Source organism: Microcebus murinus, chromosome 7 (genome assembly GCF_040939455.1).
Source record: "Microcebus murinus isolate Inina chromosome 7, M.murinus_Inina_mat1.0, whole genome shotgun sequence".
Taxonomy (NCBI): Eukaryota; Metazoa; Chordata; class Mammalia; order Primates; family Cheirogaleidae; genus Microcebus; species Microcebus murinus.
Window position 1 is genome coordinate 26,028,718 of NC_134110.1, and position 14,877 is coordinate 26,043,594.

General features: G+C 51.7%; 1 protein-coding gene across 1 annotated transcript in view; it reads left to right on the forward strand.

Annotated features, from left to right (window-relative positions):
- The window catches only part of ZC3H3 (zinc finger CCCH-type containing 3), a 79,793-nt gene extending 65,851 nt beyond the window's left edge, over positions 1 to 13,942 (forward strand). The window contains exons 9-12 of the mRNA XM_012752886.3: positions 374 to 505; positions 10,558 to 10,742; positions 11,283 to 11,650; positions 13,398 to 13,942. Of these exons, the coding sequence (XP_012608340.2) occupies positions 374 to 505; positions 10,558 to 10,742; positions 11,283 to 11,650; positions 13,398 to 13,429 (717 nt within the window). The 3' untranslated portion in view covers positions 13,430 to 13,942. The remainder of the gene's footprint in view (positions 1 to 373; positions 506 to 10,557; positions 10,743 to 11,282; positions 11,651 to 13,397) is intronic.
- The last annotated feature ends 935 nt before the right edge of the window (positions 13,943 to 14,877 follow it).

Here is a 14,877-nt window from a genome sequence, read left to right on the forward strand (position 1 = left end):
GGCTCAGAGCAGGAAAGAGATTTGGCGGACAGCACACTTGAGCCTGGGCACAGAAGCCCCAAATGCTCACCTGGACAGAGCAAGGGCAGATGTGCTGGTCACCTGGGCAAGCTGGGCTCCGACCTCTGAGCAGGCAGCCCCCTGGCCCTCAGCTCCTGCTGGCCAGCACCCTGTGTCCATTTACCCCCGGGAAGGGCCGAATAAGTGTCTCCAGCCCCAGTCTGTGTACTAGCACGTGGCCACGGGACCTTGATTGGCCGTTGAGTCCTGGTGGTCTTCCTTATAAACTGGGGTGTGGACCCAGAAGGTGGGCTGGAGAGTGCGGGCGTGGGGGCAGGTCTGCTCACCCTTACCACCCACCCCCCGCCCCCAGATGCCTGTGTGCTCCTACTTCCTGAAGGGGATCTGCAGCAACAGTAACTGTCCCTACAGCCACGTCTATGTGTCCCGGAAGGCCGAGGTCTGCAATGATTTCCTCAAAGGCTACTGCCCCCTGGGCGCAAAGGTGAGAGGGCTGAGGCTGGGTATGGGTGGGCTAAGTACTTCCTCAGCCTGGTTGTCCTTTTAAACACTGCTCAGCACCTTCCATGGTGGCCTGTGTGAGTTGGTCACAGTCATCATATCCACCTCACAGATGACTCAGAGGTTCAGTGACTCGCCCAGGGTCACACAGCACCAGGGCAAGGTGGAGTCTGAGCCTCAGGAAAGTGAGGCCCAGAGGACCCAGGTCCCCCAGGTGCAGCAGGACCAGGCCCTACGTGGTGGGGGGCGGCTGTTGCTGAGGGAGGCAGTAGGGTGAAAGGATGTAGGAGGCTAGGGCCACAGGTAGGAGGGGCCAGCAGCATCCCCAGAAAGGCAAGTGGTAAATGGGGTGCTCCCACCTGCCTGGGTCAGAGGTCAGAGCCACAGGGCATCTTGAGCAGTGGCAGATAGGCTGGGGTGAGCTGGGGCTGGAGTTTACTGCGGGGCACCCAGTGGGGACTGGGGAGCTGGTTGGGGGAGTCACCCCCAGGCTCACTGGGTGACTGGATTTCCTCCTCCCTGCATGGCATTGCTGCCTGTCTCACTGAGGTGCTCATAGCTGGGAGGGCTGTCATGGGGAATTCCTGATAGCTGGCCAGACAGGGTTTCCCTTTTAGTCAGCCACCCTCCTGGCCCCGGCCCCCGCAGTGCAGGCTGGCAGGAGAAGCTGCTCTGGAGATCCCAGGGCCTCTCATCCCTACTCCCCACCCACCCTGAGGCTCCTGGCATGGGCTATTGGAGGCTTCAAGGGGGAGTGTGGCCCTGGGCTGGGGGCTCTGGAGAGCTCTCTTTAGTCCCTGGCACAATGAACAGTCCCCTTCACCCCCCACAAGATTCAGGCAGGTGGGCTTGTGGTCTGGATGGGCCTCCCTCCTAGTGCACAGTCCTCTACAGTTGGTTGAGCCTTTCTAACATTTCCCCTCCCTGGGCCTGTCCACCCCACCGGTGTGGCCCATACCCACTTCCAGGGAGGACACAAGACAGTAGGTACCTGGAACTAGCTCCCAGCTCCTCCTGTCCAAGGGCTGGACAGGTGGACTCAGCACCCAGGAGCTTGGCAGGGGTGGGGGGCTACAGAGGCCATGGCCAATTATTGTAAAATGTTCCAATTTCAATGAAAATATCAAAGTGATATTTAAGTCCTGCTTCTATTAGTGGAAGTGCTTACTGCGTGCCTTTGGTGTGTCCGCGCTGCGGCTCCGCGTGATGGATAGCAGCTTGTAATTATATATGGGAAAGCGCTGAGCCGGCCAGATCCAGCGGGAGGAGAGGCAGCAGCCTGGGCCTGTGAGGGTTAATTTTATTCTCTAAATAATATAAAAAGTGCTGAGTCGTCACCTTGCGCCTGAAGTAGAAGTCCTCAAATGGGCCCCAGAGAGTTTATAATATTCCACTGAATCAAGTGAAATTGTTAACCTTGCTTCATAAGGCGATGGCTTGTTAAAGAGGCGCGTTCCCTTTTCTTGTGAATAATTTAGGCTGAGAGTAAATCTCCGCTCCTTTCCCTTTTGGGGGCTCAGAGGTCAGCCTCTCCTGGACAGCCTAGCCCCGTTGCCTCAGGAGCAGCCCTCCAGTCCCTCCTGGACTCCAAGACAGATTGAGGCATACAGGTCCTTGTTTGTGCGGTGCCCCTCACCTTGGGGGCTCTGCTGTGTCCTCACAGGTCGAGAAGAATGTCACGGGCCTGGTGCTGTGTTTTTCCTCTTGTACTCAGGGTGCTGACTGGGCGCCTGCTCTCTTGGTGAAGCCAATGTCAGCTCAGCTTCTCCATTGGTCTGATCCTCTTCCCCGTGGACATGTGTTTTTGGGGATATTCTTTGAGACTCTGGAAAGCCTCACCTTCACCCATGAGTCCTGACAGCCACCCATGCTGCTTATGTGCCTAATTCAGGGTCCACTGTGGCTCCTGCCTCTGCAAGCCATTCTGCCGTGTATCCGCCCCCATGTGTTTCTGCCAGTGTGCACTTGGAGCCTATTTATCTCATGGGCTGTCATCCACTACTACTGCTTTTTAGTTTAATGCTCACGTTGCCCCCAGATGTGGCCAGCAGGAGGCCCTTACAGCTGGCTTCTGTTCCTTGTGATGCACCTCAACATTTTTTTAGCACTTTGTCACTTTTTAGTACAACAGGATGCTCCAGCTCTGGAACAGCCTCTCTTCCAGGGAGCCCTGGTTCCTTTGGAGCATATTTAAAACTCAGGGTCTGGGCACTGCATGTGCTTAGGGCAGCTGAGGTGTCACTACTGCCAGCCCCCATACACAGAGCTGGGGAACATCTGTGTGTGCATGCACATGTGCGTGTGCAGGTGGCACTTACTGCTCAACACACTCCATCCCCAGCTCTACTGCAGCCCCTGTGCCATGGGCCTCTGCTGACTGCTTTGCTGGGCAGTGCCCCATCCTAGCCAGCCTGCCCCACCCGCCTGCACATGTCACTGCCCGAGAGAGAGGATCCTGGTTGAGTCTTAGGTTTCAGCTCCCAGTGTGAGCTGAGTCACCAGGGATTCCCCCTTGTGGTGGCTGACTCTGCCCCTGCTTTCACCCGTGGCTGGCGGAAGCTGCTTGTGTCCTGTGGACAGCACCTTTCTTGGTTTTAGTCACAAATAGTATCTGCCTGTCCATCTCCCTCTCCTTATTCCAAATCCTTCATCTCTTATGGGTAGAGTCCTTCCATTTTTCACCCTGTGGGTCTTGTTTAGGATCAGTCTTCATTCACAGTCACAGATAGCATCTGCGTCCACTGCTGATGGCTCAAGTGGCAGCTGTGGGTGAGGGGACTGACCGCAGTCCAACCTGTCCCTGCCACCTACAGCTGCAACCCTACACAGGTGACTTCATCCTCTGTGCCTCAGTTTCCTTTTACATAAAATTGGGATAATGTCACTACTTACCTCATAGGGGGATGGCAGTGATTAAAAGAGTCAGTGTGGGAATTCGCAGCTGTGGAGAAGGCTCCCTAAGTATTAGCAGAGTTAGCTGTTATTTACCTGAAAGTTATTTGAGGTAGGACCTCACTTAATTTTTCTTTCTGTAGTGTCCCTCCCTAACTACATTCTAACCCTCTGATTTGTGATGCCATTTAAAACGAAATAAATAGACTGGGCGTCATGGCTCATACCTGTAGTCCCAGCACTGTATGAAGTGGAGGCAGGAGGATGGCTCAGGCCCAGGAGTTGAAGGCTGTACTTCCCTTGGGTAAATACCTAGGAGTGAAATTGCTGGATTATATGGTAATTCTATATTTAGTTTTTTGAGGAACAACTAAATTATTATCTGTAGTAGCTGCACCATTTTATAATATATTCCACCAGCAGTGCACAGGGTTCCAGTTTCCTATATCCTCCCCACCACTTGTTGTTTAATTCATGTATTCACTCTAACAAATTTTTTGTGGCTTCTTGAGGGTTTTCTACATATAAGATCATGCCATCTGCAAACAGAGATAGTTTTACTTCTTCCTTTTCAATTTGGATGCCTTTTTTCCTTTTTCTTGCCTAACTGCTCTGGCTAGAACTTCTAGTACTATGTTGAATGGAAGTGGCAAAAGTGAGCACTCTTGTCTTGTTCCTCATCTTAGAGGAAAATGCTTTCATTTTTCATCATCAAATACAATGATGGCTGTGAGGTTTTCGTGTATGGTGTTTATCATGTTGAGGAAATTCCCTTCTATCTCTAGTTTATTGGGTATTATCATGAAAGGGTATTGAATTTTGTCAAATTTTTTTCTACATCAGTTGTGATGGTCTTAAAGTTTTTTTCCTTTGTTCTATTTAAGGTGGTCAACTAATGACATTGACCATATTGAATCACAATCAGTTGCATTGATTGATTTTTATATGTTAAACCATCTTTGCATTCTGGGAATAAATTCGATTTGGTTGTGATGTATAATCCTTTTCATATGCCACTGAATTTGTTTTTCAAGTATTTTGTTGAGAATGTTTACATCTGTATTCATAAAGGATATTGATCTGTAGTTTCCTTTTCTTGTAGTATCTTTCTCTGCTTTTGCTATCAAGGTAATGCTGGCCTCATATACTGAGGAATTGTTTCCCTCTCTTCAATTTTTTCAAAGAATTTGAGAAGAATTGGTATTCTTCTTTAAATATTTTAGCAGAATTCACCAGTGAAGCTATCTGGTCTTGGGCTTTTCAAATTTCTTGGGAGGTTTTTTTTTTTTTTTTTTTTTTTGTGTGTGTGTGTGTGTGTGTGTGTGTGTGTTTTTGAGACAGAGTCTCGCGTTGTTGCCCAGGCTAGAGTGAGTGCCATGGCGTCAGCCTACCTCACAGCAACCTCAAACTTCTGGCTCAAGCAATCCTCCTGCCTCAGCCTCCCAAGTAGCTGGGACTACAGGCATTCGCCACCATGCCCGGCTAATTTTTTGTACATATATTAGTTGGCCAATTAATTTCTTTCTATTTATAGTAGAGACGGGGTCTCGCTCTTGCTCAGGCTGGTTTTGAACTCCTGACCTCGAGCAATCCGCCCGCCTCAGCCTCCCAGAGAGCTAGGATTACAGGCGTGAGCCACCGCGCCCGGCCTCTTGAGAGGTTTTTGATTACTGATTCAGTCTCCTTAATATGTATAGGTCTAGTCAGATTCTCTATTCTTCTTCAGTCAGTTTTGGTGAATTGCGTATTTCTAGGAATTGGTCCATTTCATCTAAGTTGTCAAATTTATGTGTGTAGAATTGTTTGAAGTATTTCTTTTTTTTTTTTTTTTTTTTTGAGACAGAGTCTCGCTTTCTTGCCTAGGCTAGAGTGAGTGCCATGGCGTCAGCCTAGCTCACAGCAACCTCAAACTCCTGGGCTCAAGCAATCCTCCTGCCTCAGCCTCCCGAGTAGCTGGGACTACAGGCACGAGCCACCATGCCCGGCTGATTTTTATATTATATATATTAGTTGGCCAATTAATTTCTTTCTATTTTTATGGTAGAGACGGGGTCTCGCTCAGGCTGGTTTTGAACTCCTGACCTTGAGCAGTCCGCCCGCCTCGGCCTCCCAGAGTGCTAGGATTACAGGCGTGAGCCACCGCGCCCGGCCTGAAGTATTTCTTAATTATCCTTTTGATGTCTTCAGGATCTGTAGTGATATAGACATTTCATTCCTGTTCTTGGAAATTTGTGACTTTTCATTCATTATCTGTTTTGCTAGATTTTGTTGATCTTTTCAAAGAACCAATTTTTTGTTTCATTGATTTTTTCTCTGTTGTTTTTCTGTATTCAGTTTCATTGCTTTCTGCTCTTATTCTTTTTTTCTTTCTGCTTGCTTTGGATTTCTTTTGTTCTTTTTTCCCCTCTAGGTTCTTGAAGTGGGAGCTTAGATTGTTGATTTGAAAATTTTCCTTTTTTATAATGTATGAATTTAGTTAGCTTTGTCCCACAAAATTTGAGATGTCATACTTTCACTCAATTCTGGTTTTTAAATAGGTAAAAGAAAAAGTCTCCAGGGAAATTTAAAAGTGTGTTGTTTTAGCTTCCAGTGTGTGGAGATTTTCCTGTTATCTTTCTGTCATTGATTTCTAATTTGACCCTATCATAGTAAACGATATACTCTGTATGATTTTAATTCTTTAAGTTTCTTGAGGTTTAAAGTTTTATGGCCCAGGATATGGGCTATCTTGGTATATGTTCCATGGGTACTTGGAAAGAATGTATATTACACTGTTGTTACATAGGATGTTCTATAAATATCTGATAAATTTTACTAGTTAAAGTTTTGGGAGTTCTTTATCCTTTGTTTAGTTTTCAGTTGTTGAGAGAGGTGTGTTGAAGTCTATAACTGTAATTGTAGATTTGTCTGTTTCTCATTTCATGTCTGTTAGTTTTATTTCACACATTTTACAGCTCCTCTGTTTGGTGCATATACATTTAGAATTGCTATATCTTCTTGATAGATTGACCCTTTTATTATTATTTAATGTCCCTGTCTGTCTCTAATAATGTTCTTTGCTCTGATGTCTTCTTTGTCTGATGTTAATATAGCTACTCCTGTTTTCTTTGGGTCAAGTTTGCATGACATATCTTTTTTCTCTCTTTTTACTTTTAATTTACCTATGCATCATATCAGAAGTGACTTTCTTGTAGATAGCAGATAATTCAGCAGATAGACAGCCAATCTCTGTCTTTTAATTAGTGTATTTAGGCCATTTACATTTAGTGTAGTAATTGATATACTAGAGCTTACATCTGCCATTTGATTTTTTGTTTTCTGTTAGTTCTTTCTGGTCTTTTTTCCCTTTAGTTTTTCTTTTTTATTTTCTTGCCTTCCTGTGGGTTACTTGAACATTTTTTAGAATTTTATTTTGATTTATTTATAGTATCCTTCAGTATAGATCTTTATACAGTAGTCCCCTTTATGTGCAGGGGATACATTCCAGGACTCCCAGTGGATGCCTGAAACTATGGATAGTTTGGAACCCATTTGCTATCAATTGGAACATTTTTCTGTTTGTGTGTTCTACCTACAAGTTTAGAGGTTACCCTAGGTATTACATTATATGTTCACAACTTGCCAGAAGAGCTGGCATGTTCTTTTACCCTGTGAGAAAGCATAGGAAGCTTCCCTGCCTTTACCCTCCCATTTATACCTGTCTTGAAGGTTTCCTCTACACACTTTACAAGCACAGCAGACACGGGTATGATTTTTCCTTCAACTCTCAAAAAACATGATTTAGAAAACTCAAGAAGAGAAGGAAAGTCTAGTGTATTTTTCCACATTTTTGCTTATCTTATTCTTTACTCCTTCCTATTGTTCCAAGGGTTTTTCTTTTATTATTTCTTTTCTGTTTAGAGAACTTCTTTTAACCACTTTTTGGGATAGGTCTTTTGATGACAAATTCTTTTAGTTTCTCTTAATCTGAGGATGTCTTAATTTTGCCTTTATTCCTCAATGATATTTCCTAAATATAGGATTCCAGGTTGATAGTTCTTTCCTTTCAGCATGAAAAATATGCCACTTTCTGTCCTCCGTGGTGTCTAGTCAGAAACCCACTGTCATTTGGATGCTTCCCATGTAGGTGAAATGTTATTTCTCTCTGGCTGCTTTAAGGATTATCTCTTTGTCTTTAACTTTCACCAGTTTGACTGTGATGTATGCTGGGGTGGATTTCTGTGGTCTGTCCTATTTGGGGTTTGCTCAACTTCTTGAATCTGTAGACTTATGATTTTTGCCAAATTCAAGAAGTTTTCATGATTTTTTCAAGTTTAACCTTAGAAAATTGTTCTGGGAGGCTGAGGCAGGCGGACCTCTTAAGGCCAGGAGTTCAAGACCAACCTGGGCAACCTAGCAAGACCCATCTCTACAAAAAAACTTTTAAAAAGCCAGGCATGGTGGTGCATGCTTGTTAGTCCCAAGTACTTGAGAGGGAGAGACCGAGGTGGGGGGATTGCTTGAGCCCAGGAGTTTGAGGCTGCCATGAGCTATGATGATATCACTGCACTCCAGTGTGGGTGACAGAGCCAGACCCTGTCTCTTAAAAAAACAAAAAAGTGGCCAGGCGCGGTGGCTCACGCCTGTAATCCTAGCACTCTGGGAGGCCAGAGGCAGGCAGATCACTCAAGGTCAGGAGTTCGAGACTAGCCTGAGCAAGAGCAAGACCCCATCTCTACTAAAAATAGAAATAAATTAATTGGCCAACTAAAAATATTTAGAAAAAATTAGTCGGGCAGGGTGGTGCATGCCTGTAGTCCCAGCTACTCGGGAGGCTGAGGCAGCAGGATTGCTTAAGCCCAGGAGTTTGAGGTTGCTGTGAACGAGGCTGATGCCATGGCACTCTAGTCCGGGCAACAGATTGAGACTCTGTCTCAAAAAACAAACAAACAAACAAAAAACCTTTTAGGGCCATGTATTTCTCTCTAAGCACTGCCTTAGCTGTATTCCACAAATGTTGATATATTTCCAGATCATTGGAGGGTTTTCTGGGGTTTTTGTTTGGCTGATTTTGGTTTTTCGTCAGTGAACATTGAAGGCAAAATGAACATGAGATGAAAATCAGATTTGCTTCATATCCATGTACTTCCTAGCATATTCTCCTCCATCATTTTACTTTCTTCATAACTCTTGCATGATTTTAGTAAATTCTTTAAATTTGATCCTAGAATTTTGACTGTTTTCGAGAGGAAGATTAATTCAGACCAGCCCTGTCAGGTAGAAATGTGTGTAAACCACATGTGTAACTTCAATTTTTCTGGTAGCCACCTTTAAAAAGTAAAAGAAAACAAAAATAAGTGAAATAACATATTTTATTTAACCCAGTCTAGCAAAAATTTCAACACATAATCAAGGAAAAAAATAGAAATTCAATATTTCACACTCTTCCTACTAAGTCTGAATTTCGGCATGTGGCTTACACTTACAGAGCCACCTCAGTTGACATCAGTTGCATTTCAGGCGCTCAGTGGCCACTGTGTGATAGGCACAGGTGCAGGCTGCCCTCTGGGGCATCTCTCACCCAGGCATTCTGTGTCCACTCTTGTCTGGGGCTGTTGTTGGATCTGAGGCCCATGCAACGCCTGCAGTCCTGCCCCATTCATAAACCTTGAGCCCTCGTGCACCCAGTTTGCTCGCAGGGCTCCATGCAGACACGCTGGCAGCAGGTCTCTTCTTGTCTGGTATGGCTGTGGCCATGTGTCTCCTGTCCCCTCTACCTGCATAAACAGCCCTTGCTTTCTAGGAGGCCTCGCCTGCCGGGTCCCTGAAGCAGGCACCTGTAGCCTGGCTCTACCATAGGACCACCATATCTCTCCCAGCTGTGGTCTCCTTGAGGATGGGCCCCTGGGTCACGGCCCTGTGTCACTGGCCAGACCTGATGCAGAGAGACTCAGCTCCATGTGGAAAGAAGAAATGAGTGAATGAGTGAGGTAGGGAGCACTGGCCTGAGGCTGCCTTCAGCTTGGCAGCCAGAGTGGGCATGGTGTGCAGGGCTCTGAGCAGATGCACAGCATGGCCCCCCAACATGCTGACAAGGGTGGGCATGTGCTCCAGTGAGGTCCTCCTGCCAGGCTAAGTCCTAGGTGCTGAGAGCAGGGCTGAGACCCCAGACTGAGGACAGAATTCCGGGCAGGGAGGTTATGGAGTCTGGGAAGAAGTGGTTTTAAGGCTGTTGACGCATATTTCCATTGGTTTGTGCTAGTCCACGCCACACACGCAGGCAGGACTGTAGCCGCTTCTGCACCAGGGGTGGTTTTGAGTTTGACTCTTGGTGGGTTCGGCAGGGAATTTGTCCTGGCTCACCTTAGGGCTGCCTTGTCCCATGAGGAGCAGTTGGAACGCCCCATGCAGCTGCCTCTCCTCTCCAAGTTGTGTCCACCTGAGCCAGCTGCACAGGGGTGGCAGGGGGGAAGGGGACACCCAGAAAGGCCTCAAGCATGAGGTGGGCACACTGCAGGGCTGCAGAGTTGAGCCCAGGAAGGGGTAGAGAGGGCTGAGAAAGGCAGATCCCGAGCACCCCATTCCCTGGGCCTTCTGAGGCCAGGCTGGGCCACTGGGTCTAGGCAGAGGCTTCGTGTTTCCCTGTGGGCCAAGTGGGCAAAGCTGAGCCTGCACCGTTGCCCAGAGCACCTGCCGGCTGGCGTTGCCCCACCCCCAATGGGTATAATTAGCGCCGTGACAGGTGCTGTGGATCCGGTGGCCAGCGTAGCCCTGGCCCAGTATGGCCTGGCCTTGGCCGACCTGCCCCATCCCCCGGCCCAGCTCAAAGCCTCAACCCTGCCTGTGAGCCACCCAACCAAGCCTCAACCCCTACCCACCTCTCCCAGAGCTCCCTCCATGCCTGCCAGGACAGGCAGCCGGGGTCTGGCAGAGGCAGCAGGCAGGCAGAGCGCTGGGCAGTGGCCTGGCCCCAAGCTCCAGGAATGCCTGGGTTGGCCCAGTCCCTGCCCTCAGTCCGTGCCCAGGGCCATGGATCACTGAGGGCATCTTGTGGGTGGGTGGGGATGTGGAGGCCCTGGTGGAGCCCCTATGGCCTGGTGATCTTAGCCTTCCAACAGGAAGCCCCCACCTGGCCCACCCAGCTATAACCCCGTTTCTCCCCAGTGCAAGAAGAAGCACACACTACTGTGTCCTGACTTTGCCCGCAGGGGCACATGTCCCCGTGGTGCCCAGTGCCAGCTGCTCCACCGCAACCAGAAACGCCACGGCCAGCAGGCAGCTGTTCCTTCCACCCCAGAGCCCAGCAACGCCCCGCTCAAGAGCAGGGCCTCAGCCGGCCACGGGCCCAGGTAACAGGGCAGCCTATGCTGTGTTTGTGAGCCTGGGGGTGGCCCCTCCCTGCCTTGGGGGACATTCAGGACCCTCTACGGTAAGCCCCCACCCCAGCTCTTTGGGCTTCCGGCCTGAAAAGGAATCTGGCCCAAGTCTTTGGGCCAGGTGACCTTCAAAGATGTCCCCAGCCCAGATCCTCAGGCATCCCTGGAGGAAGGTGGGGGCTTCTCAGAGGGGAAGGAGCACAGCTCCCAGGAGAGGCAGGGGCTTCCCCCAGCTCACCTGCTGTGTGGGCCTGGGAGCCCACAAGGAAAGGAAGCTGAGTTCCTGGGAGGTGTGAAGGGGGCTCAGGGCTCTCTTGACCCCAGCTCCTCATGTGGGAGGCCTGTAACTAGCCTGTCCTCAGGCTGAGAGCCTAGCTTGGACCTGGAGCCTCAAGTTTTGCCCCAGATGGTGATAGCTGGGGCAGGATGTAGGGGGGAGGGGCCAGGCATCTGACAGTGCCCTGCCTGAGCAGCCAGCTCCCCTCACATATCTGCTCCCTTCCTTCTCTGCAGGAAGCCCTCAGCCCAGCAGCCCACCAGACAGACGCCCAGCTCCCCCCACTCTGTGGCTGCTGCCCCAGCCTCCTGCCGCCCCTCCTCCCCAGGGGTGTCCGTATCAGCCTCAGCCTCAGCCTCTCCCTTGTCATCAAAGGCATCCCCCTCCCCCTCCCCCTCCTGCCCCTCCTCCTCCTCCTCCTCCTCCTCGGACCAGGAGGAGCCATCTCTCCAGGAGGAGGCCCCCTCAGCAGCATCAGTAGCGGTGGTGACAGGCTCCAGCAGCCTCTGCAAGCTGCCTTCCTTCATCTCCCTGCAGTCCTCGCCGAGCCCAGGAGGCCAGACCAGGGCCAGGACCCCTAGGAACCCCCCGACTAAGGACTCAGGTAGGCAGCCTAGCCCGGCTTGGGCACAGGGGTCGTTTTAAATGCACACCTCAGACCCATCTGGTCAGAGTCTCCGGGTGGGGCCCAGATGAGTGCAGCTGCGCTGTGTGTGCACCTACCGGCCCATGGGGCAGGGCCAGCCGAGGTCCGAGCCTGGCAGTGGCCGCCCAAGCAGACCACCCCAGCCGAGGGCTGATTTAATTAGAAAGCACCCATTTCTGTTAATTTGTTCTGGAAGATCACTGCACACTCCTGGAGAGAACAGATGTTCCCTCTCCCTTGATGAACATTTGGGGCTTGGTAAATGGCTCCACTCAGCCTTGTTTAGGAGAGAAAAGAGGATTTTATGGCTGCAAACGACCCTTTCTGTAAACATTTTACAGCTCTCCGCGCGTTTGAGTGACGATAAACCCCACGCAGCTCGGCGGGCTGCACATTTGCGACCATACGGCTATCATTTTATTGTCATATTTCACGGTCGTAACGTTAATGGAAGATGCTTGCTGCAGCCTTCTCTAACAGCTCCGCTGAGCACGCTCAAACGCTTGCCTCAGAGGGGCCGCCTCCTGCTTACAGCCTCCACGTGGAGGTTGCGAAGCTGTGGCCAGACCTCTGTCCCCTGGGACCGAGCAGCTCCCTCCCTCTGGGGGGGCCGTCTCTGGTGGTGAGAGCAGGTGGGGCCTGAGGCAGCTACTTCCCACCTGTTTTTTTTTAAATCAGGAACCTGGCAGCCAATTCCAGAGCCAGAGGAGCTGGGCAGGGTGCCGAGGGGCCCTGTGTGCAGGTGCCTGAGGCTCAGGAAAGGCTCCAGAGGCCTCCTGTGGCCCAGCCAGGACTGGGAGCTGGAGAGACAGGTGGAGGTGGGCCTGGCACAGCCTCTAGACAGGGAGTGTGGCTGCACCTGCTGAAGTGGCCACTGTGGGTGGAGAATGACAGGGCAGAGGCCAGTGCAGTCTATAGTCCTGGGCCCCTGCTGGACCCGAGCCCCATCCCTCAGTAAGTGAACAGCATCAGCAGCCCTGTGTGCAGGGGGCACACAGACAGTGCCATGTCATGGGCAGCCATGCAAAGTCATGTGTAGTCAGTGGGATGTGGGGTGCCCATGAGGATGGTCTGGAGCATTCTTGGGGAGGGAGTGAAGCACTGGCACCCAACCAGTGTGCACTCCCCAGGCAGGAGCCCCCAACAGGATCCTCTTCCTCTCACGCCTCCTGCTTCCAGGCAGGCCCTGCCAGCCTCACCCTACATGGGGGCCTCTCCTCAGCTCCCACCCCAACCCAGCCAGCTGCTCACACACACCCTGGCTTTTCACGTTGAACACGCAGCGTGGTACGGCATGGCCACCTTGTGTGTGGCTGGCAGCCTTGCTCCCAGGCATGAGCATGCCGTGTGTCTGCGTGCCTACATGCACCTGGTATCTATAGCTCGGCCTACCAACTGCTGTGGCTCCCACCAGGGACCCAGGCCCTAGCCCGCCCAGCTGCTGCCCAGGAAGGCCTTGGACTCTGGCCCCTTCCCCTCAACACTGAGGTCCAAGCCTGCCATGGCTAAGCGGCACAGAGGCCAGAGCTGATGGCCTTTCAGGAGCTGCTCTCCCCTCTTTCTGACTCATGGATGTCTTTGTAGCCCACTGTGCAGGCCTGGGCTAATGGAGTCTTCCCATCCTGAGCCCCAGACCAGCTTTGGGGTGGGGAGGCTCCCCTGGGCTGTGGTCGCCTGGCACCTGACTTTCGCCCTCTCTGTGCAGGGAAGCCTCTGCACATCAAACCACGTCTGTGAGGGTCCCGGGGACCAGCCTGCACCTACCTCAGACCCTCGTCCCTGGAGAGGAAGGAGGCTCTGCCCACCACTCCGCCCCAGAGGAGGGGCCACCTGCCACCTAGCCTGCCCAGGGCCACAGGGGCTCTGCTCTGCCCACCTGGCTCTCAGCTTTCCGTGACCAGTGTGTTCCCGGAGCCTTGTCCTTCCCCCTTGGGCTGGACAGCTGTCCAGCCACCCCCTGCACCCCTCTCCTCCCTGGCCCTGGGCCCTCGGGCTCCCACCCAGGACCTGCCCCCATCCCCCACCCCCACCCCTCAGAGTGTCGGGCAGGGCTCACACCCCCCCCCACCCCACCCCCCCCACCCCACCCCCCCCCACCCCCGGGCCTGCCCCCTGCTGTGGGGGGTGTGGTGGCTGTGTGATACATCTCACTTAGTCCTCTCCACCTAGGACTTCTGCCTGGGGAAGAGGCCGCCAGCCAGGCCTCCCTGGTGGGCTTTTTATGTTCAGCAATAAAGGTTCTGTCCTGTGTCTTATTGTCCTGTCCTGACCACCACACTGGGCCCTAGACCTAAACCAGAGACAGCCGGGCAGAAGGCACAGCTGCTCTGGGCAGAAGTATCAGGCCCCACTTTCCCACCTCCCTGGGATGGTTCAGAAGGTCTGAGGTAGCCTCTCCACATGGCTGAGCCAGCGTGACCTGGGTGGGGGAAAGTGTGAGAGGGGGCACTCTGGACACGGATGCCACAGGCTGGGGCAAGATGACAGCAAGCCAACACACAGCTTGAAGGAACGGGCAGTGCATCCAGACTCCCAGCTTCCCCCAGAGGGATGCCCAGTCCCAGAGGGCCCAATTGGGAGGCCTGGCTGAGGATCATGTCTGTTGGCAAGGCCTGGAGAGGCACAGGGTCACTCAAAGGGTCCATCTTCTCCATCCCCTTCACCTCCAGAGAAATGAGGGGTGGCCCCTAGGTGAAATGGGCCAGCACTCCTCCTGGGGCCTCCCTGCACCTCCATCTTTATGCCAGTCATTCTCGCATGTGTTGCCATTTAACAAGCTGCTTGTTCTCTGCCGACCTGTTCTGGGCCCAGGGTGAAGGGGTGGTGCTGGCCAGAGCACCACCTAGTATGTGTTCAGTTCAGGCCTCTGCACCCTCCACATCCCAAAGCAAGCCCCATGACCTTAGCCACACCCAGACAGAGATGCCCTGCTCTGTATAAGGCCCCAGCCAGCTTGGGTTTAGGGTCCAGCCCTCTATCCCAGGAGAGGCTCCTGATCCACATGAGGGGCATCTGGGACAGACGCTCAGGCCTTGGTGGTTTGTGGTCATTTCCACAATGATCATCCCTGTTACACTGCCCTGGGGCCCTAGGACCCAGTGTGTGGCCCCTGCTACAGCCGGCTTGGTAGAATGACGGATTCTAGAAGTTGGATCTGGCTGGAAGAAAAGCCCTACCCCAACCCA